Here is a 26,092-nt window from a genome sequence, read left to right on the forward strand (position 1 = left end):
ATCCTATCGTTAAAGAATTCGTTGCACAATAACGTACGCGTGTTACATGTACATAAGCTTTTTATCATGTTATTGTTTATGTAGAATTTTATTTATATCTAATTTTACTATTGAAAAATAAAACTATCGCCATTGACTTGTTTTAATATTTTGTTACATAATCTGACATGAAAACAATGCCAAAACATCTTTTCTTAATTCGAGTTTGTTTGGCTATCCGGACCATAATTTATTTGATTTATTTATTTGATAGTTTGTATTTCGTCGTTGTTGACCGTAAAAATAAACTCATCAACATTGGTTTCCATAGCATAAACATTCGAACAGCACATCCCTTTAAACCGCTAATCATAAACAGGTAGTAAAGGCATTTGAACATTGCCGTTTACAACACATGCATAAAAAGCTATAAATATCGGCTATCACCACTTGATATCAAGACCGGTGTGTGCGCAAATATTTATTAACTATTTTCAATGCACCACGTAATAAGGACCATGCGCACTTATACTGATATAATGAAAATGGATGCTATTTCCGTTTAACACTTATTCAAACTTTCTGTTATTTACACTTTAAAGACACAACATACGTGGATCTTAAACGGATTTAACTCAAAAACCAAAGGTAATTGATTTGATTTTTCATATTATAAGATCTATGAGACTTTCACGTTTATAACTTACGGCAATAAATAAACGTACCCAGAGTGTTTACGATTTAAAAGCTTACTGAACATGAAAGAAGAATAAACACATTTTTCATTGGTGTATTTCCATCAGACTCATTACTCATTATTCCTTCAAATGTTAATTGAGATAAATTAAGTCACACGTAGGATAAGATAATTTTAGTTACAAGTAAGTTTTAATTTTCTTTCCTGTAAACCTCACTTTAGCGGAATTCTTAGCCAGGCTGTTAAAGCAAATACAATGTACAAAATGATATCTTAATGTACACGTTAACAACGATATACACCTGTTAATTTATATTCAATTTTGTAAATGGTTTTGATGGAGATATATACATTTTTTATAAATTTATGAAGTTGATTAACAAGTCGTTCAACTATACAACTTTTTTTGATAACACGAAGTAATCCCGGAACATGTTTGTCAGACAATCACAAAACGAGTAATATACCACATTGTCAGTTATTCTTTTATTTAAATAGTAATTTTAAATTTCATCTTTTTGAAATCAGCGTTACAACAGACAACTACATTTAAAATAGTCACCTGCAAACACAGTCGTATAGTGACTTTATGTTCTAAAACTGGTACATTGTCGAAGATTACATGACCCGCGTCATACGAAGATTGGTCTTATGTCTTATTAGGCCAGCGTAGCTCCATACCAGTCTGCGCCGTAGTACAGTTTTGTCAGGACTTCCGCATTCATTTGATGAGACCACCGATCTGTTCGAGCGTTAATAGAGGACATGGTAGCCGCTAACCATACTGCATGACAGCACAGGCTATTCTTGAGCTACTCTAGCCGAATGTGCACATGACGACGCTCATATTTTAGTAATGTAAAATGGTACTGTTGCAAAAATATTTCAAGAAGTTTCTCGGCATAGATGTTTAAATAAGGCCAGAGAAATAAAAGGAAATATATCAATTCATACATTTGTGTTGCATATAAGGTAGTGACTCCCATTTATGCGGTGTTTTTCTATTTTATACATACAGATTGTCCTCTGCTCTTACATGCAATGCAGTGTAGCATGTAAAGGCGTGTAAATGAAAATCAATGATAGCGTTGTAAATGCACTTACAACTTGTAGCAAGTAAACACGGTACATTAGTTATGATAGAGAATACATTCATAAAGAACTATTTTTGAAATGAGTAATATATGTTTGACAAAAGAAACCTTATCAGGTTACCTTTTCAATTTAACAGCTGTTTCATATTAACATATTACAATGCCGTATAGGCTCTATACAAGTATTGGGGATAGTTTGTATTTTCCAATACCTTCTTTTATATATTCGAAACTGGAGCTGTGACATTTTCTCACCAAATAATCAGGTTTACAAAGCTAGATTTTAAGAGGCGTTGTTAAGCGTTAAACTAATTGTATTTAACATATTTAATAAAAAGCTATCATAATGTGCATTCTTAACATATTTTATGCAAAACTTGCCAAATCTGTTTTAATATTCCGTTATAGTGCCAATCATATTAAACTTACGTTTCACTCTCGATGTATAAATACAAAAATATTATACCTATTCTAACATTTTTTTGTTCGAATCCATTTGTATCTCTTTCGATACGGTGTACATGAATACAGATATGTTCAAATTAATATATTTAGTGAACGTGATTTGATTTATCCTTGCAAAACTAAATACTGTATTATTTACTGAAACAAAACTTGCATTTATTTTCAACATGCTGTTAAAATAGTTCATATATAAAAACGGTTGTTACTTCGTTTGTTTTGTGCGTTTGTTCACACAATATTGCTAGAATGCAAATGTTATCACGAGTAACCAGTATTTAATAATATGATAGCAATTATATTTCTTGCAATTTTTTTTTTTTATATGAAATATTCACCTAATATCCGATATCGAACGGATAAAGTGGAAGCGTGTGCGAGCTATTGTTAAGGATTGTTAACGTCAAAAATTAATTACGATAATCTTATGCAGGTGTGAAACATATTAGTCAGCGATTTGTATTCCGATTTTAGCATGGAAGCTGACACTTAAATTCCAAGTATATGCCTGTGAACTACCAACCATGCCAAATTCTTCGAAGGTTACGACAAACATCTCCAGTCAGGTAGACATGAAGGCAATCAACGATCTAGAGAAGGAAAAGTATCAGCCTACGTTGATTATTCTGGTCGTTTTGATGATTACTGGGTTAATTGGTAACACCTGTGTAGCTGTGGTCTACAAACTAAAGCTCAAAAGATCCAGTGCAAGGGTGTATATTATATCACTAGCAATGGCGGATGTGTCGGTGTGTACTGTTGGTATGGCTTACCATATTTATGACATGACACATATTGTTGAATATGAGAGTGCGGTCACGTGTAAAACATTAAGTTTTTTAATAAGTGCATGCACTTTGAGTTCGGTTCTAATATTACTTTTGGTTGGACTCGACCGTTATTTAAAAATATGTCGACCTCTGAAAAGACAGATTGTGGATTTTGGTGCAATAAAAGCTTGCGTCATTGTAGTTTGCTTAGCTATCGTGATTTCAGTGCCATATACGATTTTATATGGCCCTAGATCCGTGCCATTAAACAAATATGAAACAAATACAACTGGAGTAGAATGCTTTATACAAGACATATACAGTGTATCTAGCAATTCGTATTTGGGAATTGGATATCTTGGATTTATTATGCTTTTATTTATCATTTTAGTATTGTTCCTGATTATTATTTATAGTCGTATTTGCCTAAAAATACATCGTTCTACCCGATTTCAAATCACAATCCATAAATCCGTCGGGCGATGCTTTTGTTGCAAAGTTGAAACAGAGCGGCTTAGAAATGAAAACAACTGCGCTGTAAATACTTTGCATTGCAATGGTTCAACAAATGTAAATGGTGTCATTGAATCTCCATTTAATTCAACCGATTTATCAAATATTGAGATTACCGCTGAACGAGTTATCGCGAACAATCAACCACAGTCGAAGGTAACAACTGTGAGAGCAAACGATGATTTAAGTATACACTCAGACATACTGTTAGATATAAGTCTTAAAACAAAGCCTGAATTAGATTTAAACAAAATAAAACATGATCAGCCAGTTGCAAGCAGTCTTACACGTCATACAGCAAAAGGGTCAGTTGCCAGAGAGCGCAATTCACGAAAGATAACGATGATGATGCTGACTATCACCGTGTTTTTCATCGTGACGTATTTACCATTTATAGCCGTCTCTGTGATGGATGCAGTGGTTTCAGACTTTTGGACGGGTTTGTCTGAATCACACATCTGCTTCTATGACTTCTTGTTACGGATATATGTTCTTAATAATGTTGCTAATCCGTTTATCTACAGCTTTTGGGATGTTAAATTTCGACGTGAACTTAAGAATTTCATTTGTAAGCTTTTAAGGTTTAGTCCTAGAAGAACGATTAACCTCGATCGGCCAACTACACACTAGTAAAAAAACTGAGAAATACAAAACAAACGCGATTGAGTTAAATAGTTTAATGTAACGGGTGGTTGCATTTCGTCTATAAATAATACAGTTGGTTCTCATAGAACTTTTGTTTTCCTGATTTTGTACCTATTGTGATAATTTGTTAAACGGTAAGCACTATTTATGTTGTTTTTTTCACTGTTGTGATAAGCCTTTTAATTAAAATAATGTTCATATTTTGAACTGTATGTTTACATTGTTTTGATAAAATGTCAAAGTTGATGAAACAAATGTTTGTTAAGTCTAAGACTTGACTATATAATTTAAACGTTAAGCATTAAGTGAGTATAACAAATATTGTGATGCAAAGACAACTATTATTCGTAAAATGTATAATATACATACGAAAAATAAGACAACGATAACGTTAAAATAATGATAAAATAAGAACAAACCATAATATGTTTAAATGTTATGTGGTTTGATGATCATCGTTTTTCATGCACAATTCTATAATTGTAATGATTACCTTCACATTTTCGTTTGAAGCATTTTCAAGCTTTTTTGAAGTTTTGTGGATGAATTGTGCATGAGTTTCACATTATTAGTTTAGACGTTATAATTCTCAAATGATATACATTATTCCTAATATAACATGTGCTTATTTATTCGTTGGTTTCAAACTCGTATAATTTTATGTCTACTTACGGCCGATAGTTGTTTTACCTGCCAAGTTTTGTGAAGGCCTTTACCCCCATGTAGAATGTGCTGTCAGATAAATACATTTGAGCGATAGTGTATGCCTGAAAATGTATTTGTCTTTAAAGTAGTTGTCTGTGTTATAACTTTATTACATCGACATTCTCGCATACTACACAAAAAAGCTAACTTTGGCCTCGACCACATTGAATCACATTGCATATGATACCTTAATCGGCTTAGTAAATTATATAATTGCTACAAGTTGTAAATGCTTTAATCTTACGTTATTTTTTTCAAAACTTGCTGTTATATATATCTATATTTAGTGTGTTGTCTATTTCTTTTAATTGAGACATGCCTTCTGATCGCGTGTTCATATTATTCATTTGTATTGTTTTATCGGAATAACTCTACTATTTGTTTGACGTTTATTCAGGTTATGCATTAACATATCTGGTAATCCATGTATCTAAATCGTTAAGAATGTTTTGAAGTGAAAAATAATCCGTAACAATTGATCTTTGTCACACTTCTACAAGACAGTCACGTAATAATGAAATAGTAATACTGGCATGTATAGACACGAAGACAAATATCGTTCGTTTTTTTACAGGGTACGGTAAAGTGTTTTATTTGCTTCATGAATTAAAGAAAGGTTTCACTATCACTAGTTTATAAGGTTTGATATGTTACGCTATAAATTAATGACTGTTATATGCCATATATGTAATGTCTGCTATCCTATCACTTCATTTTAATTAAACAACAAACCTTGGTATAAACAAAGCTGTTGTTATTATATTTTGTTAAAAATTCGCTTGTTTTGATATATTTATATTTAAGTTTATTACATTACTTGATATGCTTCGTTGCTATGTCCTAAGTTTTGTTGGAATAAATATGTTAAAATTGCCAACATGAGATTATGCAAACTGTTTGTGTTACGAACAACTGAACAACTTACAAGGGATCGGTCTTGGTCTATGCAATACCTTGACATGAAACGATCGATTATCGTTTTGTCCTAGAGGTCACACAACCACTGATCGTTGAACATTTGAATTATAATTATAGCATGGAAGTTCAATAATGATAATTTTAAAGCCGTTTATGTGTGGTTATAGTTTTATAATATCAGTAATAATTTAATTTTTAATTGACAATAATTATTTCAAATCTTTTGTGTATGATAGAATTTTCATAATTCATGCGGAACTTCAATATACTGTACGTAACTTAAAACGCTAATTGTGCGCAAAATTACCCAACGTGATTACGGAAATGACTACTATTGATCATGACACAATACTTAAACCGATCAGAGTATACCGTTAATGCAAATAATACAATACAACTATTTAAAAACTACACAACTACAAGGGCAATGATACAATACAACTGGTTGAAGACTTGCAAACTACACAGAAAATGATACAATAAAACTGTTTAAAGACTTGCAAACTGCACAGGAAATGATGCAACTGTTCAAAGGCTCGCCAAATACACAGACAAATTACACATTTATTGTAAATTGCTCTGAATATAACTTCACGTTTCAATCGTAAAATCGTCTTCTCTTGCAACTTAGTTTGCTATTCTTCAAGTACGGCATGTAGGTAAAAGGAAGGAAATGGATCTTTAACAATGCATAATTTTGATATGTTATAGAGGTCTGTATGGATATTGCTTATACATGTAGATGTCTGAATCATGGACATAAACACCAGGCTCTTCTTTTTGACTCAAGTGACAAAAACCAAATAACATGATACAAAATGTATCGTCAAGATGTACGCACACACGCAAGCACGAACGTATACACACACGTAATCGTTTTTATGGAGACCCGTTTATACTTCCACCTCGTTTTCATTTGATTCTATTTAACATTAAATGAAATGTACATGGGTCAACCATAAATCTTCCTGAGACTGTTATATCCTATCTTTAAATAAATCGCTTCACATACATGTTTTTTGGTTACGTTTAAATATACCTTTAAAGACGGTATTGTAAACGTAAATGTTTATTGGAAATAGTAATTGTCATCCCGAGCACTAGTGCCTATTTGTAAGTATTTGTTCACACGTTATGTTACTCAAAAAGATTCCAAAGTACATTTTCTTTAGTCGATTTATTTGTTTACATCGAAAGCATATTTTGATTGATTTATTAAAACAATCGTATTTCATGTTTGGAGTCCGTAACATTAAACAAATCATCATTGATTTTTATAATATAAAACATTATAAGAGCACATCCCTTTTAATGCTGAACCTAACTAGGAAGTCGATTCATCCTTGCATTTCCGTTTACGGCACATCCATATAAAGCTATGAATATTGGTAATCACGACTGAATACAAAGGTCGGTGTGTTCGCGCATATTTATGGATTTATATTAACTATATTCAATGTACCAAGCAAAACCAACAGCACGCTTATATAAGTGCTAGAGTGAAAATAGGGGCATTTTCGTTGACAATAATAAGATTAATATAGTTCTTGTATCTTATTAACACTTCGAAGAAACAACCTACGTGGAAGTTCAACATATTTTCACACCGAGCAAAGGTCTTTGATTCGTTTTTAATGTTAGACGATCAGACAGACCTTAATGCGTATTCTTTACGACAGTGAATACACGTTATCAGTATGTTGCGAACCGATTGCGAACTTAAACTTCACGCATATTTGTAGAAATGTGTTCGTGGTATAATACTAATTGTTTATATAAATCTATAGTGTCCAGAAAGGACATAAATGACACAGGTACTTGTTATTATTGGTGTTATATGACTCAATTTAAAGCAACGTTTAACCAGGTATTTAGTATATATATTGTTGATTGAAATGTACATACTGCAATAGTTATCTGCATGTGTACAACGATATGCACCAATTTAATTATGTTCAAAATTATTCTATTGTTTTGATGGATACAATCGCAATTTGATAGCAGCACAGTATGGTCAGGAGCTACGCTGTCAGTTGAAGAGACCACGGTTATTGGGCGAGCTTGTTGCGGTCAGGAAAGTTTCCTGTCAATTCTGTGCGACTGTGCATGCAGTTCTCGGGCCACCTTTCAGAATGGTGCATTAGACCCGTTTTAGCATGACGCGGAACAATTTGTATTGCTTTTTACACGGTACTTTTGAAAATACATTTCACGAAGTAACATGACGCTTGTTGGTTAAATTCATTCTGATACATCAACTGTTAAAATGAAAACATAAAATGTGCATTTAAGATGAAGTAGCAATCCTAGTTATGTTTTTTTTTCATTTTTGTACATGGCTGTGGTGGATTGTTATATGATCTACCGTGTAATGGAGTGTAGCACTTGCAAAGTTGTGAATGGTAACTGAAAACTATGAAACCTTTAAAAGTGCAAAATTATGCATTTCTATTACATTGTAAATTAAGTATGTTAGAAAAGACATTCATACGGAAATATTTTTGCATGAGTAATATCTGTTTGACAAATCCGATCTACTCAGGTTATCTTTTCAATTAAACAGCTGTTTCCTTTTTGCACATTGCAATGACATTCAGGCTCTGCAAAAGTGGATTGGATGCAAGATATATTTAATCACCTGCTTACAAATAGAGTCCATTAGCAAATGGCCATTTTCGCACCAAATTACCAAGTTTTTAAAATAAGATATTAGGAAGCGTAGTAAAGCAATTATTGAACGCATTTGTATTGGACATACTAAATTAAAATCTCTTATAATTTGAAAATATAAGACACACATGCAAAAAGGGTTCCACGACTGTGTTTGAATCCGTTGAAATGACCCATATTTTTAACTAACGACTATTGACCGTAGATGTATGATTCAGAAAAACAATGAAGAAGACATATTCGTTAAAGAATTCTTTCGATGATATTTGTATTTTATTTCAATAATTTGTATACATTATATTTAGTAACTCTTTGCATTATTTAGATTCTGATGTTTTGCTAGAGAAAACATATAATTTAAACATGCTGGAAACATAGTTCCTTACAGTACATTAAAACCAAAGAACATTAAAGCTTGCAAATACCAACGGATGTGAGTAAGTGCATGCATGTGGCATACTTTGTACGACAGAAGTGTTCAATAATGCAAATGCTATCATGAGTAGGCACTGCTTTTAAATGGCAATCGTATCTTATGCAAGTGTTTTATTTCAGGAAATACCATATCTTGATCTGATATCTTACGGATATAGTGGCAGCGTTAACGAGTTATTGCCCAGCGTCCATAACAGCCATGATTAGCTACATTAGTAGCCTGCAGGTATAATACCCATACTCAGTGGAGTGCGTCAACTGTTTCAGGACAAGTAAACTAGCCAGAATATGATACAATACAACTGTTTAAAGACTACCCAACTAATCAGGAAAAGATACAATACAATTGTTAAAAGACTAGCCATGTAATCAGGAAATTATATAATACAACTGTTAAAGACCAACAAACTTTACAGGTAATGATAAAATACAAAAGTTAAAAGACTATCTAACTATACTGGATATGATACAAAATTACTGTTCAAAGAATAGCCAAATCCACAGGAAATGGTACTTTACAACTGTTTACAAACTAGCCAACTACACAGGACATGATAGAATACAACTGTTTCAAGACTACCAAACTTGACAGAAAATGATACAATACAACTGTTTAAAGACATCCCGCTTCACAAGATACGATACAATACAACTGTTTAAAGACTACCCAGCTACACAAGGTATGACATTATATTTTTGTTTAAAGACTAGCCACCTACACAGGCTTTGATACAATGCAACTGTTTAATAACTAGCCAACTGCACAGGAAATGATACAATACATCTATTAAAAGACTAACAAACTACACATAAATGATACAATATAACTATTTATAGATTAGCCAACTTCACATGAAATAAATAATACAATGTAACTGTTTAAATACTAGCAAACTACACAGGAAATGATACGATGTTACTGTTTAAATACTAGCCAACTACACAGGAAATGATACGATGTAACTGTAAAAATACTAGCCAACTACACAGGAAATGATACAATGTAACTGTAAAAATACTAGCCAACTAAACAGGAAATGATACGATGTAACTGTAAAAATACTAGCCAACTACACAGGAAATGATAACATGATACTGTAAAAATACTAGCCAACTACACAGGAAATAATAACATGTAACTGTTAAAATATAAGCAAACTACACAGGAAATGATACGATGAAACTGTTTAAATATTAGCAAACTACACAGGAAATGATAACATGTGACTGTTTAAATACTAGCCAACAACACAGGAAATGATACAATGTAACTGTATAAATACTAGCCAACTACACATTATATCATGCAATACAATTGTGTAAAGACAACCCAACATCACATGAAATATAGCGAATAAACTATTAAACAACTAACATACTGCAAAAGAGGTAATTGTTAAAGAGACCGCCAACCACGAACGACGAAAAAAGAAAATTTCTAAAATACCATATGTTTTACAATTATTAGTTTATACAGATTATACTATCACGACTGGTATATTTCAACGATTACAAAGTTCATATGTTCAGTATATTCAGTAATACAATTTCGCGATGTGCAATCGAAAGTAAATCGCGAAAATAGGTGACAAAACGATAAAAACTCTATATTAATAACGCAAGAAGATCATTTTATATATAAAATATATACAATTCACTTCGCATGCACAATTTGCATTCCTGGGTTAACCACGTGACGATGATGATCAATCTACTTGCATTACTTATAGTTAACCGGTAGTATTTGGTACAAATACCCAGTACAATTTTACTACCGAATATATGAACATATGAAAACTTAACAACTTTTTTCAAGTAATGTAATTCACCAGTCGTGATATATTTATCAATATAAACTAATAATTGTAAAAAAATACGGTATTTAATTATTTTTTTTCTTGATTCGTGGTTGACGGTTTCTTTAACTGCCCATTTCATAATTATCTTATGACCATAAAGTCATTGTAGCAAATTATTGTAAAAAGGTTTCCATTTATAATTTTAATTCTAATGCAAACATATTTCCACTTATACAGTTGCATTAGCTGAGCATTTCCCCGAAATCGACATTATTAACACACGAACTTGATTGTATTAAGAAGATTGCTGCTCCAGTTAAAATATCATAGACATTGCACGAATGAGATTAGTTTAATGTTATTAATTTTTTATAATTTTAATATGGATTAAACGGAAAACCAACAATGTTTTGTATTAAGCAATCACTCCCTAATCCACGGCTAACACTTTGTGCAACACACTTACCATTAACATTATACCATGGTTGCTATGTGAGAGATGCAGCAAGGTACTTATCTAATACTGTAAAACTGAATATTACCACATATGTTACCACATATACCAGCCCATTTATGAACAAGTAAATTATTTATTAATGTTTTTACAAATTTTACAAATGTTACAAAGGGATTGTCGTCATTATTAAACGGAATTGGAGATATCTTTTGTTACTGACAATTGCTTTTTGTTACATACAAATGCGTTGCAACAGGACACAGGACAAACCACACGGCGAAGACAAAACACATATTAATAAAATATGGGGCATCCGAATTTAAACGGTAATGCAGAGTATATTTTTGTATATCATTTGTGCAAAAATCCGGTTTCGGGGCGCCAAATCCTTTTACTTGGCGCATTTTTTTAGTGTAAATAATATGGTTTATCAATGACAAATCAATATGATTTATTCTTTTTTAAACAATGTGTCAATGTTTGCATCTACATATGTTTTCGCATTAAATGATGTACTTAATACCAGAACATACCCTTACTTTATTTACCACGAATAATCAATGAGGAACATATGTTTTCGCTCTATTTTGTTTGATGCAATAAAGACACACAACGAAATAAGTTCTCACTATCTTAATGAACCTAAAAGCACATCGGTCTAAATGTAAAAAAAAAAGAAATGTAGAAATCGATTGCAATTTTTCGAGACCATGATACAATTTTGTTTTGACTAATTGATCAGTCGCCGTCTTCCTTTCATCCGATGCAAGCAACAAACACAGTTAAATACTTGTAGGTGACAGCCTTCTAAAGATGTAGAAACAAATTTCATGTAACTCGACCTAGTTACTTTAATATTCGACCTTTTGACCGAAATAAGTTTCCTCCCAAGTAACAAGCTAACAAATAAAGATTATGTTAGATACAAGCATTCTTGAGAACTTGTAAGCATGCGAATTTTCATTTTAATTTTTTTATTTCCTTCATATTTGATTTTTCGTCTTTCTTTCCTCTTGTCTCTCCAAATTCGTTGATCGTAAATCCGAGCATGCTCATGATATCATGAGAAAACTGAATTTTCGAGAAACAGAAAAACAAGTGCTATTGACTGACCACCCAACTGAGTGATGACAATCAAAACATTCCCACGTCTCCGGGTTGTTGCATTATTACTTAACTTCATAGTTTAACTTAAGCAAATCAACGTAAATAAATCCTGATGTTATAAGGTTTAGCAAGCGCATATATATATTGCAAAAAATACGCATCATGCTATCCATGCATACGAACATACATTAATTTATTATATCAAGTTGGTCGCTCTAATATTAAAACCGGCATGTGTAAGAAACAACCACGCACGAATAGTTAACACTATGTACAAAGCCACGTCAGTTATATTACATAGCAGTGCAAACAGGCTTATTGATTCATCCGAACTGAAAGTAAGCTATAATTGTTTATCATTCGGTTAACGATCGAAGGAATAATTAGGTTTTGGAAAAATCATCAAATTGAAAGATGCCTTGTTTTATTTCCTGAGTTGAAAGTTTACCGACAATAATAACACTTCGGAGGCAGTTTTTACATACACGAGATCCGTATTAAAATTCGCGTATCCGGTTTTACCCAGTAAAATAGAATGTGAATGCAACTTCGCCAGAGTGTTGATAACAAATTATCATTTGCGTCTAGAAACCATATTTATACATAAGATAAATGATTTAAAAGACAAACATGTTTGAATTAACTCCATTGAATGATTTCTCTGTTATGACAAAAATCAATTTTAACTGCGGCATTAAAATTTACAACACCACTGTGTTCCATTGTTGATTATTTTAACGTCGAGTTATTCCGCTGTAAATATGTAAACGATACGTGATTGAACACAGATCTGACAAACCTTTCAAAGAAACATATATAACAATTTAAAAATATGGAATTTAAGACATCAAATAAAATAAATATTAATATTCAATATGGATTTCTATATCAATATGGCTTAAAATGATGCTTTACATCGTTTTGGATGTTTACTTACCAAAATCAATTCAAACTAGCAGCGAGAGATGTTTTTTTTAAATCAGATATTACAAGTAAGTAAAGCAAGCATTTTATTTGTTCATTTGTAGAAAATGGGCTTTTGGCCGAAATGATGCCAAATTCCTTTCTTTTGCGAAATTTTCAGACGGTAGTCTGAAGTTTTGTAATTTTTTCTCAATTCGGAAATATCCTTTTACGGATACTTTATAATAAATAAAAACATTCGCTGGCGTTAAGCCAGTGCATCGTTCTCTTTCAGAAAAACGTTGACATTTGAGTTTGAACCAGTTCTTGGGTTTCTAATAGAGACACTCGAGTTATAAATAGTACATGGGCATCTTTCAGAACCAGTACTTGGACATCGTAAAGACTTTGACAAATCAATTAGAACAAGTTCTTTGCGTATTTCAGAGAGACTTTAACATATGCATTAGAGCCAGTACATTGGCGTCTTTCAGAGAGTCTTTGGCATATGAGTTAGAACCACTACATGTGCATCTTTCAGAGAGACCTTGACATATGAGTAAGAACCAATACATGTGCGTCTTTCAGACATATTAGTTAAAAACAGTGATTGAGCATCTTTCACAAAGACTTTTAGATATGCGTGAGAACCAGTACAAAGGCAACTTTTAGAGAGACTTTTACATAAAAGTTAGAACCAGTACTTTATCATCTTTAGGGAGACTTTGACATATGATACAGAACCAATACATAGGTATCTTTCAAAGAGACTTTGAATTAGAACCAGCACTTGGGCATCTTTCTGGGTGTAACCCACTATATAGTATGTATAGGAACGTTTATCGAATTTTTGCTAACGTCGCGTAGTGATTTGGTTTTAGAAAGTGACACTTCGCATATAAGACCTAGCTGGTTGTACACCTTAACTTCATTTAGTTGTTGTTTTTCCATATATCTATTTCCTTCACGACAGTTCTTATACTGCAAAATGCAAAAACGCCACACTTCTCGGAGTTATACTCGAACCGCCACTGCTTAGAGTACTTGTAACAAAATGACATCATGGATTGCAGCACACGACGGAGTAATGATATTTAAATAATATCATTCGCGATCGGTGCACAAATTCTCATATTAAACATGCATAGACCGTACCCAGTCTCCGTCAGTTCTTTAATAAGGACGTTGATGGAAGTCAGATACAGGAATGGTCATGGTCTGCTTCCCTGCCTGCTCCCCTGTTAAATTTTGAAGACTTCTGATATTATACATTTATACCTTACGCAACGTGTGATGTTTCGGTACGATTCCGCGATATGAATTGTCTCCGGAAGTCAACTTTTGCATGTTTGTATTGTCTGTATTGTTCATTATTAGAGTAACGCGGACGGCCTTGCCTACACCAATTGCGGCACATTTCGCCTGAGCGCTTATGTGTCAGTTTCAAGTCTGTATTCTAAAACGGCTTAAAGAACTAGCAATTTCTCGACACGGGTAACGGGTAAGACAGAGAAAAGAGGGTTGCAAATCAAATGCCTAAAAGTGACATTCAACTGGTTCTGCACGAGTCGATTTTCGGTTTGACTCTTGGTCATGCGCACTTTTCATCTGATCTGCAATTTAGCCTCGCTTCGTGGGTCTCAGGACCTATAGTCGAAGCAGAATGATAAGCATGCGACTTGGAACTGTCGGAACATATCTCGGTAGTATCTGTGCACCCATATGTAAAGAAGTTCACACCTGCATCGACTTTACATGAAGTATTTTGGAAATGCAAGTTAGTAGCATTATACACTGCGGCGCATGTTGCATCCTCTAGGCGGAATGGTTGGTCATGCGTGTCACACTTAATATTTTGACCACACCATGTGAATGTACGAAATTATTCAGATCTCGCAATGCGCTCTCTATACTGCGATTTACGTTATGGATTCAATATTGAAAATATAGAAGTTTGTCACAGTTTGTATGGCTCTTTTACATTCCAGTGTGTCCTTTTTTGAAATGCTGCTGACACTGTCGCATACATTGTCCATCTACAGGGAACGGATCTGATCGTTTTTGTAAAATGTATCATGAGAAGCATGTCCGCCTGCAAGGATGATACGTTGTATTTTAGTATTTTAAGTTCCAGAACACAATTGCAGTTGAACGCAGCACTAATAGTTGTTTCCGATATTGACATTGGAGTCGACATCTGTGTGACGCGGGATACAGTCTTGGATCTGGAAGAACCGCTTATAATTTCCCTTATTGTGGAGTAGTCTTCGCCCTCCATCACTCTGATAAGAGCGTATATAGCATTAGCAAGTTTAATTGCAATTATGTCCCCCTTACTACGGAACACTCACCGCTTAAGTTCGCAGTATGGATAGGATAGGAAGTCTTTGGTTGACTTGAAAGCCTCAAAGAGCTGGGAACGTGTTTGCTCCAGCATTTGTTAACATAAGTGACGTCTTAAACATATCACCGGGCATGAATCTGTACAGGTCAACAAGTCTGTTGTATTCTGTGAAAGACCCAAGGTCTGTATCAACCTCATAATGTGTTTCACTTGCCTGCAGTAACGTTAAGATGACGACACTAGATGCACTGACGGTAACTTTCAACTCTGTGTTGCCCTTGAGCGACAACGGTTTGTACTCGCCTTGAGCTCTAATATCCATGATCTACGATCACGAATACTGTTTACATTTAGCCGTAGTTGTCTGGGACATTACGGATAGCACTCTATTGTTACCCATATGTATATCAGCTTGTGATGTCATTTGCAAAGCAATTCAACTTTAGATCATGCAGGAGACAAACAAAAAACTAAAGCGCATACAAACGCTTACATGTGTTCGGTTGTAACCAGCAAGTGAATTTTATATTTATCTCAGCGTCACATACATACACATACAACGTCACACACACAAATATTTGAGTTTTAATCACAGCATAACACGTTTAAATCACGTCCTTCTCCACCGGAACCGGAAACCGAAAAAGATCGTTCAGTCTCGAAAATCGTAATGATGTTATGATAACCTTAATTAAAACAATATCATAAATAAACGTATAGCCAATCAAAAAATAACATCAACATCCGGGCATTTGCTTGCTCACAAAATACCAAGCTCCCATTATACATATGTCAGATTTTCTGATTAATTAAGGATGTTTTGCACTATTTCACCACTTCTTGGGCCATGTATATGTACTTATTCTAAAAAAATCTTTTTGATAACCTTTTAGATTTTCATTCAGTAAACTGTTCCTTTAATATTTACTTTAGCAGAAACTTCCCTGTATCTTGCCAATTAATTTTATATTTTGTCGGACATGTCCGAGGTCCGACGTCTTTTTCATGGGTTTTTATATGGTATCTTAATTCAAAAGAAACTATATTAATTATGATATGATTTTTTTTTAGAGTGCAATTTGTTTTTATTTTCTATTACTTAGAATGTGCATAACGTTTTGTAATAAAGCCTCATGGCATTCCAATATATATAATTGAATAGTTTTGATTAGTTTAAATATATTTATTTTTTGGCGAATACAGTGGAGATCAATCATGCGCAATGCAATCATTATAAGAATATGGTTGAAATGAAATAAATAATTCTTATATAGTTTCTCTCCTTACAGTAGAATTAACGCAATAGATGTGTGTGCTTTAAAAAAATTCATTGAATTGCCAAAAACAATAAGTATACATTATTGGTATCAAACGTTCGGAAAGAGACATTTCATCATGAAGGATGATTGTTGGATGATTGGATGTAAGGACAAAAACATTAGGCAGCAGCAAGTCGTGACTGAGTCAGTAATAGATTGTTAAAAAAGCGTCTGGATTTGTTAATAAAGTGTTGGACCTAAATAAATATTTGGGAATTTTCATTTTTGTCGAGATAACTACTTTCAAAAAGAAGTATATCGATCTCAATATCACTAGTTACACTATAAATCGGGCTCATCTTCAATAATTTAAAGGGACGTGTCACGAGCAAAAAGCCGAATATTTTCATGTTATTAAACAAATAATTTATAAAGATTCAAAATAGTAGTGGCCCTAGTATAGAGCCCTTTGAACCCCGGCCTCTAGTGTAGCCCAGTTAGAAGAAAAGCTTCATAAATGTACTCGTTGACGTCTACAAACCAAGAAAGCAAAAACCCACAAATACCAAGAGTATACTTTATGAAAGGCTTTACTTATGTAAACAAATAGCTTTCATTTGTAATCCATTGTTTAGGGCTTTGCAAAACGTATCACACACACACACACACCCTCACACACACACGCACGCACGCACGCACGAACGCACGAACGCACGCACGCACGCACGCACGCACGCATGAACGCACACACACACACACACACACACACACACACACACACACACACACACACACACACACACACACACACACACACACACACACACACACACACACACACACACACACACACACACACACACACACACACACACACACACACACACACACACACCACACACACACACACACACACACACACACACACACCACACACACACACACACACACACACACACACACACACACACACACACACATACACACACACACACACACACACACACACCCTCACACACACACACACACCCTCACACACGCACACACACAGACATATAAAGTTAACCTGAACATAATGATCTGATTTTCATGTTTGGGTAAATTGACAAAATTGAAAAAAAGTTGTTTCAGATTCGCAAAATTTCGTTTTAGTTATGATATTTGTGAGGAAACAGTAAAACGGAACATTTACCATGCTCAAAAATAACCATTTTATGCATCTTGTGACGATTTAAAATCCCGAAAATTATTAATTATTAAATTAAGTGGCCCTAATTAATTATTATTAATTAATTAATTAATTAATTAATTATTAATTATTAATTAATAAATTAAGCGTTGCAACACAAAACGAATTAATAATTTGGAGAGTTCTGTTGTTGTTGTTATATCCTGTGAAAATACGAGGATTGCTTATATAAAGTATAAAAATACATTTGGCATTGTATCCGGTAGGATCATGGCCGAGTGGTCTAAGTGGTTACTACATTTACTCCAGTGGTTCGAGTCCTGCTGAGGGTTACCTTTTTTTCTTTATTTAATTTTATTCTTGAATTTTTACTGGAGCTTTTTATATATAATGTTTACATTTATCAATATAAAGCATTTTATGACAAACTTCAAAACATACCAAAATCTGTGAAAAGCCACCTTTAAGGAAACACAATGATTCACTTATGTTTTCATGAACACACTAGCCAAGGGCAACGTGGATGAAAATATGACATGATTCGTATGTATTTCAACATAATTTAATCTTCGATTCAAATCGTGCATGAAACAAAGGATAATGCAAATTACGCGAAGTGTCGCTCACGGTTAAATCGAGTAAAACCCTATTCATACCGACACAATCATATTTTATCCATCACGCAGGCAACAATGTTTAACAATCGGCAAACTACCTAAATTTCGTAGCTTGTGCTAATCAAACAATCAACCCATCATTACCGGAACGGAAAACACACTGAAACCGAAATAAGATGCGATATGTTTACAATATAGTTTATACGCATCAAATTGCAATAGCATCAAATGAACTGAAGGGGCTCGTCCACATGACAGTTTGCAATTTCTAAAAAATGAGTCATCGAGCTGGAAAAAGATTTTAGCAATATAGTAAGTAAACATACAAAATAGCAGTCCTAAATGTAATACGTATCAACATGTTTGTTTATGAATGATCCACAAGCGTAATCAGTAATCTAAGTAAGTGTTTGTAACATGGCATTGATTACTTCCAAAAGAATAGAGAACCCTTGACTGTTTTAGCCTTAAAACAGGTTATAAACTTCAAACACGTAAATGACCCTGTAGTAACAAGTTGGTAAAGAGATGGAAAAATCCTAGTATAACCAAGGTGCCTAGGACAAACACTTTCTGTTTGACTAAATTTATCTTTTCAAAGAAAAATGTGATTTTGGGGCACGGATGTATGTTCTAGCATTGCATTCATAACGGTCCTATATAAAATAATACACATCATAATGACCAATTATGATCTTTCTAGAAGCTAATTGATTGCCAGATGATTGGATTGTAAACATATTATTTGACAAGCATAATTATTTATAAATAATCTTCATTGATAAATTTTTAATAAAGTTACACTGCATCGTGATACACCAGTGGTATTGTTCATCACATGGATTTTCCTGGGGATTTCCTTAGTCGTTTTATTAGATACGCAATTTATACTTGAATTAATGAATATTTACACTATTGAAGATTCACAATTATTGTATTAGTATTATTCTAATGATGAACGTTTATTCACTTTAAGCTCGGTCAAACCGCCAGATCTTTGCTTGAGCGTTTCTCGAGCGGTGAAAAACAATCATCACCGCTAGCTACCGTTCACGACCGTTAAACAGAAGTTGGCCCCCGTTAAGGCAACGCCGTATACGCTCGGTCACCGCTGATGGTTCCTCCTACAGCTCAGAAAGTTTTAAGCTGCACAAAATATTGCGAGCGGTGAGGAGCGGGCAATTTTCCGCTCCGACAAAGTTCACCACCGTTCCACCAACGCTCAGTCTGCCACCGCTAGACGCAAGTTCGTGGACGTTTGGGTCCGCAAGGCCAACGCAGAAATCTTGAATGCTGGACAACCGCTGCTTCGCCAGCTTTGCCCGGGCGGTGATTAAACGTTGCACAAACTTTGGTGGAGCTGTTGTTAGCGTTTTTCGAACGGACACGAAATTGCTGGAACGGTGTCGGGCGTTGAAGCAGCGATCAATTGCAGTGATGAACTTTGGTTAGGCGTTGGTATTGAAGTGTTGGAGCGGAACCAGAATTTTACTATAAATACGAGGAGAAATGAGTCAGGAGTCCATTTTAAATCTACCGTGGAGTGCAGACCTCATTTTAATTTGCTCAGTTACAGTAACAGTGTTCTATCATGGATGCTGTGAGACTTGTTGTGATTGGTGCACTAGTCCAGCAGCAGAATCAGAACCTCCTCAGATTTCTACAAGCTGTTGACAGAAGGATAAAAGAGAGAAGAAGGAGAGACAGAGTTGTGTGGGTCAGACAGTGGATACTGAGAAGGCCTAAACATGGACTGTATCACACGCTGATGGTGGAGCTGAGGAATGAGGACCCACGAGCTTTCCATCACTTTATGAGGATGCCACCAGCCATGTTTGATGAAATTGTACAGAGGCTGACCCCCGATCGGCCAAACAAGACAGCAATTACCGACCAAGCCTGGAACCTGGTCTTAAAGTGGCAATCACCCTACGGCACCTGGTCTTTGGTAACAGCTACAGAAACATGCAATACGCCTGGAGGGTCCCCCACAACACCATCAGTGTGGTAGTTAGAGATGTGGTAAAGGCCATCATTGAGGACACAGATGAATTGTTGTTTTGCCCAACAACTGAACAAGGATGGAGAGACCTGGCTAACACATGGTACCAGAGATGGAACGTTCGCCACACAGTTGGTGCAATTGATGGCAAGCACGTGGCCTGTAAAGCTCCTCCTAACTCTGGCTCAGAATTCTACAACTACAAAGGCTTTTACAACGTGATCCTGTTTGCCATGGTGAATGCTGACTACAAGTTCACCTACATTGACGTCTCAGGCAATTGCTCATCTTCAGACGCTCAGATCTATAATGGAAGTGATCACCATCGTGGGCTGGACCAGAACAGGGTTCATGCCTTTCCTCAGCCAGACCCCCTACTCAGTGACAATCAGAATGTGCCCTTCTTCATCATCGGAGATGACGCCTTCTCACTGCGTAGCATCATGAAGCCGTACAACACCAGAAAGCTCACTCATGAAGAGTGCATCTTCAACTATCGGCTGTCCAGGGCAAGACGGATCGTGGAGAACGCATTCGGCATCTTGGCCAACAGGTTCCAGATTTTGCTCACCACCATGCAACATCACCATGAAACTGTCAGAACCATCGTGGTAGCTTGCTGCATCCTACACAACCTGCTATCCAGTGCTCTAGAACAGACTTGTGGACCGTGCACAAACAGATGGCAACCTGCAGTCTGGGGCATGGAGAGAAGGACGGAACTTGGAGGACACTATCGTCGTGCAAGGACCAAACACAGCCTCGCGTAATGGGAAGAGGCAGTGTAACCTACTCAAGCATTGGCGAAACTCCCCTGCAGGATCAGTGGACTGGCAGGAAAGAATGGTGGCTATCAACTGAACACTGCACAGAACACTGAGGATACACTTTTGCATTGTCCAAATACATGTAATAAATTGATTACTTTGTTGTAAATGTTATTTGTCATTGTTAAAGGAACTCGAACGTTAATGGTGCCCCAGTATTGGACATGCAATGAACAAATTGTACTTGTGTTTGTTTGAAATGTTATGAGATTAATAAAGAAACTTGTGATACGATTCATTCTTGATGTCGTATTACATTAATAAGAGCACTTTATGTTTAATCCATTAATTCCCATAAGCGCCTTTCCGCACCTCTGAAAATTTCAGTTTCTGAAGCCATTGTAATAAATAAAACATTTGCTCCAAAAAGGAGCAAATGCTCTATTGTTTTCAATGATTTCAGTACTATGGAGTCTTGTAAGTCGTTAAGCCTGTAGTAAGCTGTCATTTTGGTAATTTTAAAGAGGTAGACTCTAAAAATAGCCTGGTTCTTAATGGGTTAAAACATGCCTTGTTTAATACTTGAAGTCTCTTTTAAAGTTAGAAATTCCAATAAATAAAGTAGTCAAGAATAGTTTAATAAAAATGTTGTTTATTAAAGCTCAAAACTTTTGAGATCACCCAAACACACAAGTGCACATAAAAACAATAAACATCAAAACAGCTTGCCAGCTCATCCCTTAAACAAAAATCACATGAAATAACTGAGCAGTCCCTTCACACATATGTCGTTGTGGTTGCCAGCAGGAAACGTCCATCTATGGCAAACTGAGTAAATGACAAAGCACGTGGAGTTTATAGCAAAGTTCTTGTTTAATTTTGAACAATCGACCAAAAATCGCCTTCATTCATTAGTGACAGCTGGACGTCAGGAAAAACACTTTGATTTTGGGGTGTTATTTGTGAAACTTTTGGCTGTTTTGGAAATACTTGGACGATTTTCATCAAATAAAAGGTGTTTTATCATAAATGGACGCTTCCTGCTGGCAACCACAACGACATTTGTGTGCATTGTTTGATCTTTTATGCTGTTGCTTTGTGTTATTCAATACACCTGTGAAATCATCGTTGGGTACCTTTACTCTTATTACATATATATGAGGACCAATTTTTTTTTCAAGTACCTGTGATTGAAGGCATCCAACAGTACACGATGTCATTTTGATTTACAGCGTTTAATAGCCATTGAAAATGAACACTACGAGACAGGTTGCGATACCTGTGAACTGCTCAAACGAAACTGTGTCATTCAAGGGGAATAATTTGAATTAAATAAACGGATTACAAACCACCAGTGTTTAAAGGACATATTCATGCTATATTGTGAAAATTTTCAAAGCATGTCATAAATTATGAGCCAAGAAATTGTATACAAAAGACGAAATATCCAGCGCATTTTCGTACAAGATTTTTATCTCGCGATTTCCCGACATAAACGTCAGCGTACACAAGACTGATTTTCGCTGACGACGTCACATATATGAGTCTCAAGGCTACCCAGCAAGCTATGGTATATTGCGCAAAGTTGCTTGGGTCAACACCACTCAAAAGGCATCCAAAGTCACAGATACTTCCAACGGTACATGGTCTCTAAAGTCACAGAAATGTCCCGGGCTTAGGCTGACCTAATTGCTGCAGCGTATTAAATGGTGTGATCTGTTCGGCACTCGAACGCAGACTATCAACTCACAGGAGATGAGCGCTTTATTTACTGATAGTTCATTTGACCCGCCTGTTAAAGATATGATCCTACTATTTCATTTCATGAAAACACAACCCTAGTCCCTACCGTCTCAAACAGTAATTGTAGTATACTGCATCAATATTCTGTAATACGTATTGTTTATACCGGACTTGTATTATTAGATCATAAGCTATGTACATGAAAATACAATGATCAATCCAAAATGCACACACTATTTGTGTGGAACTTACCGAAAAGTCAAAAATTTGCAAACGGGAAACTTTCGTTTTAATGTAAATACTAGGAATTAACTCAAAGAATAATAAGCATAAAGTATACAGTACCGACCAAAATCGTCACAATTGTACACATTATAAATTAGTTTTTGAAACACTTTTTCATAGTGTTACGCAGTGAAATCGGTCGGTAATTACATACTTCTTTGGGATCACCATTTGTAAAATATGCAGTTACATTTGCTTTTTTTCAACAGCTTGGCATTATAAATGTGCTGGGGGAGAAATTAAAGAAGTCACATAATTTAGTAGATTGTTTGGCTCGACATTCCTTAGAATGCATTATGGTATATTCCACAGGTGGTTAGCGTGTTGCTATGATATTAGGTAGTGAACACATCATTTTGAATGCTAAATAATCATAATATAACGAAAAATCAACTTTTCTGAAAAAAAAAATTCACTATCAAATATATATATAACAAGGTATTCAACTCAGAATAACCCGAAATCAGGGTACATCGCTTTGAACAACCATTACTTCATCAATTGTGCAGCGATTTTAACGAGCTCGGAATTATTTAACGCAGAAATGAATTTCCTTTCTGTAAATGTACATGTCCTGCAATATTTTTTACAAATACTGGGATAATTAAAAAAAAAACACGATACACAATTTGCTTGACCTACTATGGAAACGTATATAACGGTATAAAACCATGTTTGAATGCAAACACTTACAGATTCTTTGTTTTGGTATACATATTTAATCGTTTTCGTGAACTGGTACGAGCATGAATTATTGAAACCAAGTGAATCAAGTTCAGTTTCAATTGCAAAAGGCAACTACAATTTGCTTTAACTATTTATGCAATCACCGTCAGTATTTATATACGCTAATAATCAATGTATCATGTGATTGAATGATTTTAAACAACAAAATTAGTGCTCGGTCTTCAAATTAGGTATGATGTTGACGAACCCCAAGTATTGTTTACCGAATTTTGTGGTGCATTTTATATCACCCCGGGCATATCGTTATCCCCAGAATACGCAGCCATGTGTCATTATTTGTGTTACCATTGAGTCGAACAGTAACATGTAATGTAGTTTTAATATCTTTGTTGATTCTGCTCAATAGCGAAATAGCCTGCTCATTTAGTGCACGACGTCACGTTTAATCGAACCTTAATATGAAAATGAAACACCTAAGTAGGTGAAAACAACTGCTGTCCACATACGTTCACTTTTGAGTTCTCATTTGTGAATATCTCTATATTCATACTTTTGAAAAACATACACCTTAGTTTCCCGATATATCTTGAGACACGAAAAAATCGACATGCCTCAAAACCACATATGTTGAAATGGACAAAAGTATACAGGGATTTTAAGACAAAATAATGTATTTATTTGGCGTGTTGTTTCAAAAATGTTTTTCACAAACGTTTAGTAAAAATGCAGCACATTAATTAGTTTTACATCGTTCTTGCTGAGAATTAATGCATTCACCTTAGTTCAGAAGATTTGGCCTCAAGTCCGGGCTGTCGCACTATTTCCCTTTTATTTGTATTATACAATGAAATAATAGTTTATTCTTATAACTACATTTCTTAACAAATATGTGAACAAATTCCATTATTTCTTGGTAGATAAAATAAATGCTCAAAAATATAGTGACACCATGTATCCGAAAAATATTAAATTCTTTTTTACATCCATAAAGCGGTAAATGATTAATTTCATAAACGATAACGCGCTTAAGCGAGTCCCACATTAAACAGCTGTTTAACCTTCTCAACATTACCATCAATAGCCTGCGCTAATCGAGTCATGAATGGCTACTCGAATCTCATGAACTCTTGACATATAGTTTTGTTCTTTCCTGAATACATTTTATCATCCCAGTACTTGATTATGTTAGTAAGCCGAGTCCATAGTTTCCTGCAGGCCCGAAAGTGATGAACAAGAATCGCGTCGTCGTAAAATGAGCACAATCTGTAAAGAAACACATGTAAATATATGCAATCTGAATACAACACATGTTAATATGCGCTATATGTATTTAACACATGCTTATCTCTTCCTGCCTGTCTTACTGCCTGCCTGCCATTCTATCTGTCTGTCTATCTGTCTGTCTATCTGTATGTCTAAATGGCTGTCTGTATGTTTGTCTGCCTGTCTATCTGTCTGCTTATCTGCTTGTCTGTCTGTCTGTCTGTCTGTCTGTCTGTCTGTCTGTCTGTCTGTCTGTCTGTCTGTCTGTCTGTCTGTCTGTCTGTCTGTCTGTCTGTCTGTCTGTCTGTCTGCTTGCCTGCCTGCCTGTCTGTCTGTCTGTCTGTCTCTAGCCTTTTTTTTGCTTGCTTATATGTTTTAGTTTTTCTTATTGTTGAAACTATTGAAGACCTAGTTTGAATGCTGTAAAACAGATTGTGAAAATACAATTTAACATCTCAGTAATCAAATTATCAGAAATGGCAACAATAAATGCCTTTCCGCAGCGAACATAAATTATTGTTTCATGCAAATGAAATTTCGACAAAAACTAAACAAAACGGATATTCGCCCAATAATAAAATAGTTCGAGAACATGTGTCGAAAGAAAAAATTCGAAAAAGCGTTTTCATGATGAGGGATTACTATTAACTATAAACTTTTACACTTTGTGACACATTTAATGATGAAACCATAAACTACATTTAACGTTTTTATTTTAAAAATTGAAAGATGTAGTACCTATGTAATGAAACTTAAGTTTCGCCAGCAGCATAGAAATCTTA

General features: G+C 34.8%; 3 protein-coding genes across 3 annotated transcripts in view; all 3 read left to right on the top strand.

The window, feature by feature from the left end:
* Positions 1 to 26,092, top strand: part of LOC127858243 (putative inhibitor of apoptosis) — a 248,756-nt gene that overhangs the window by 40,149 nt on the left and 182,515 nt on the right. The gene's annotated exons all lie outside the window — the stretch shown is intronic.
* The window catches only part of LOC127858244 (putative inhibitor of apoptosis), a 169,910-nt gene that overhangs the window by 39,082 nt on the left and 104,736 nt on the right, over positions 1 to 26,092 (top strand). The gene's annotated exons all lie outside the window — the stretch shown is intronic.
* LOC127858240 (D(2) dopamine receptor-like) lies at positions 485 to 5,677 on the top strand. Its single transcript, XM_052395227.1, has 2 exons — positions 485 to 627; positions 2,707 to 5,677. The coding sequence occupies exon 2, from the start codon at positions 2,757 to 2,759 to the stop codon at positions 4,143 to 4,145; it is 1,389 nt and encodes a 462-aa protein (XP_052251187.1). The 5' UTR covers positions 485 to 627; positions 2,707 to 2,756; the 3' UTR covers positions 4,146 to 5,677.

This window comes from Dreissena polymorpha, chromosome 14 (genome assembly GCF_020536995.1).
Source record: "Dreissena polymorpha isolate Duluth1 chromosome 14, UMN_Dpol_1.0, whole genome shotgun sequence".
In the NCBI taxonomy this organism is placed as follows: domain Eukaryota; kingdom Metazoa; phylum Mollusca; class Bivalvia; order Myida; family Dreissenidae; genus Dreissena; species Dreissena polymorpha.

Excerpts from the sequence above, each read along its gene's own strand:
- LOC127858240 (XM_052395227.1), top strand. The coding sequence starts at position 2,757 with ATGCCAAATTCTTCGAAGGTTACGACAAACATCTCCAGTCAGGTAGAC.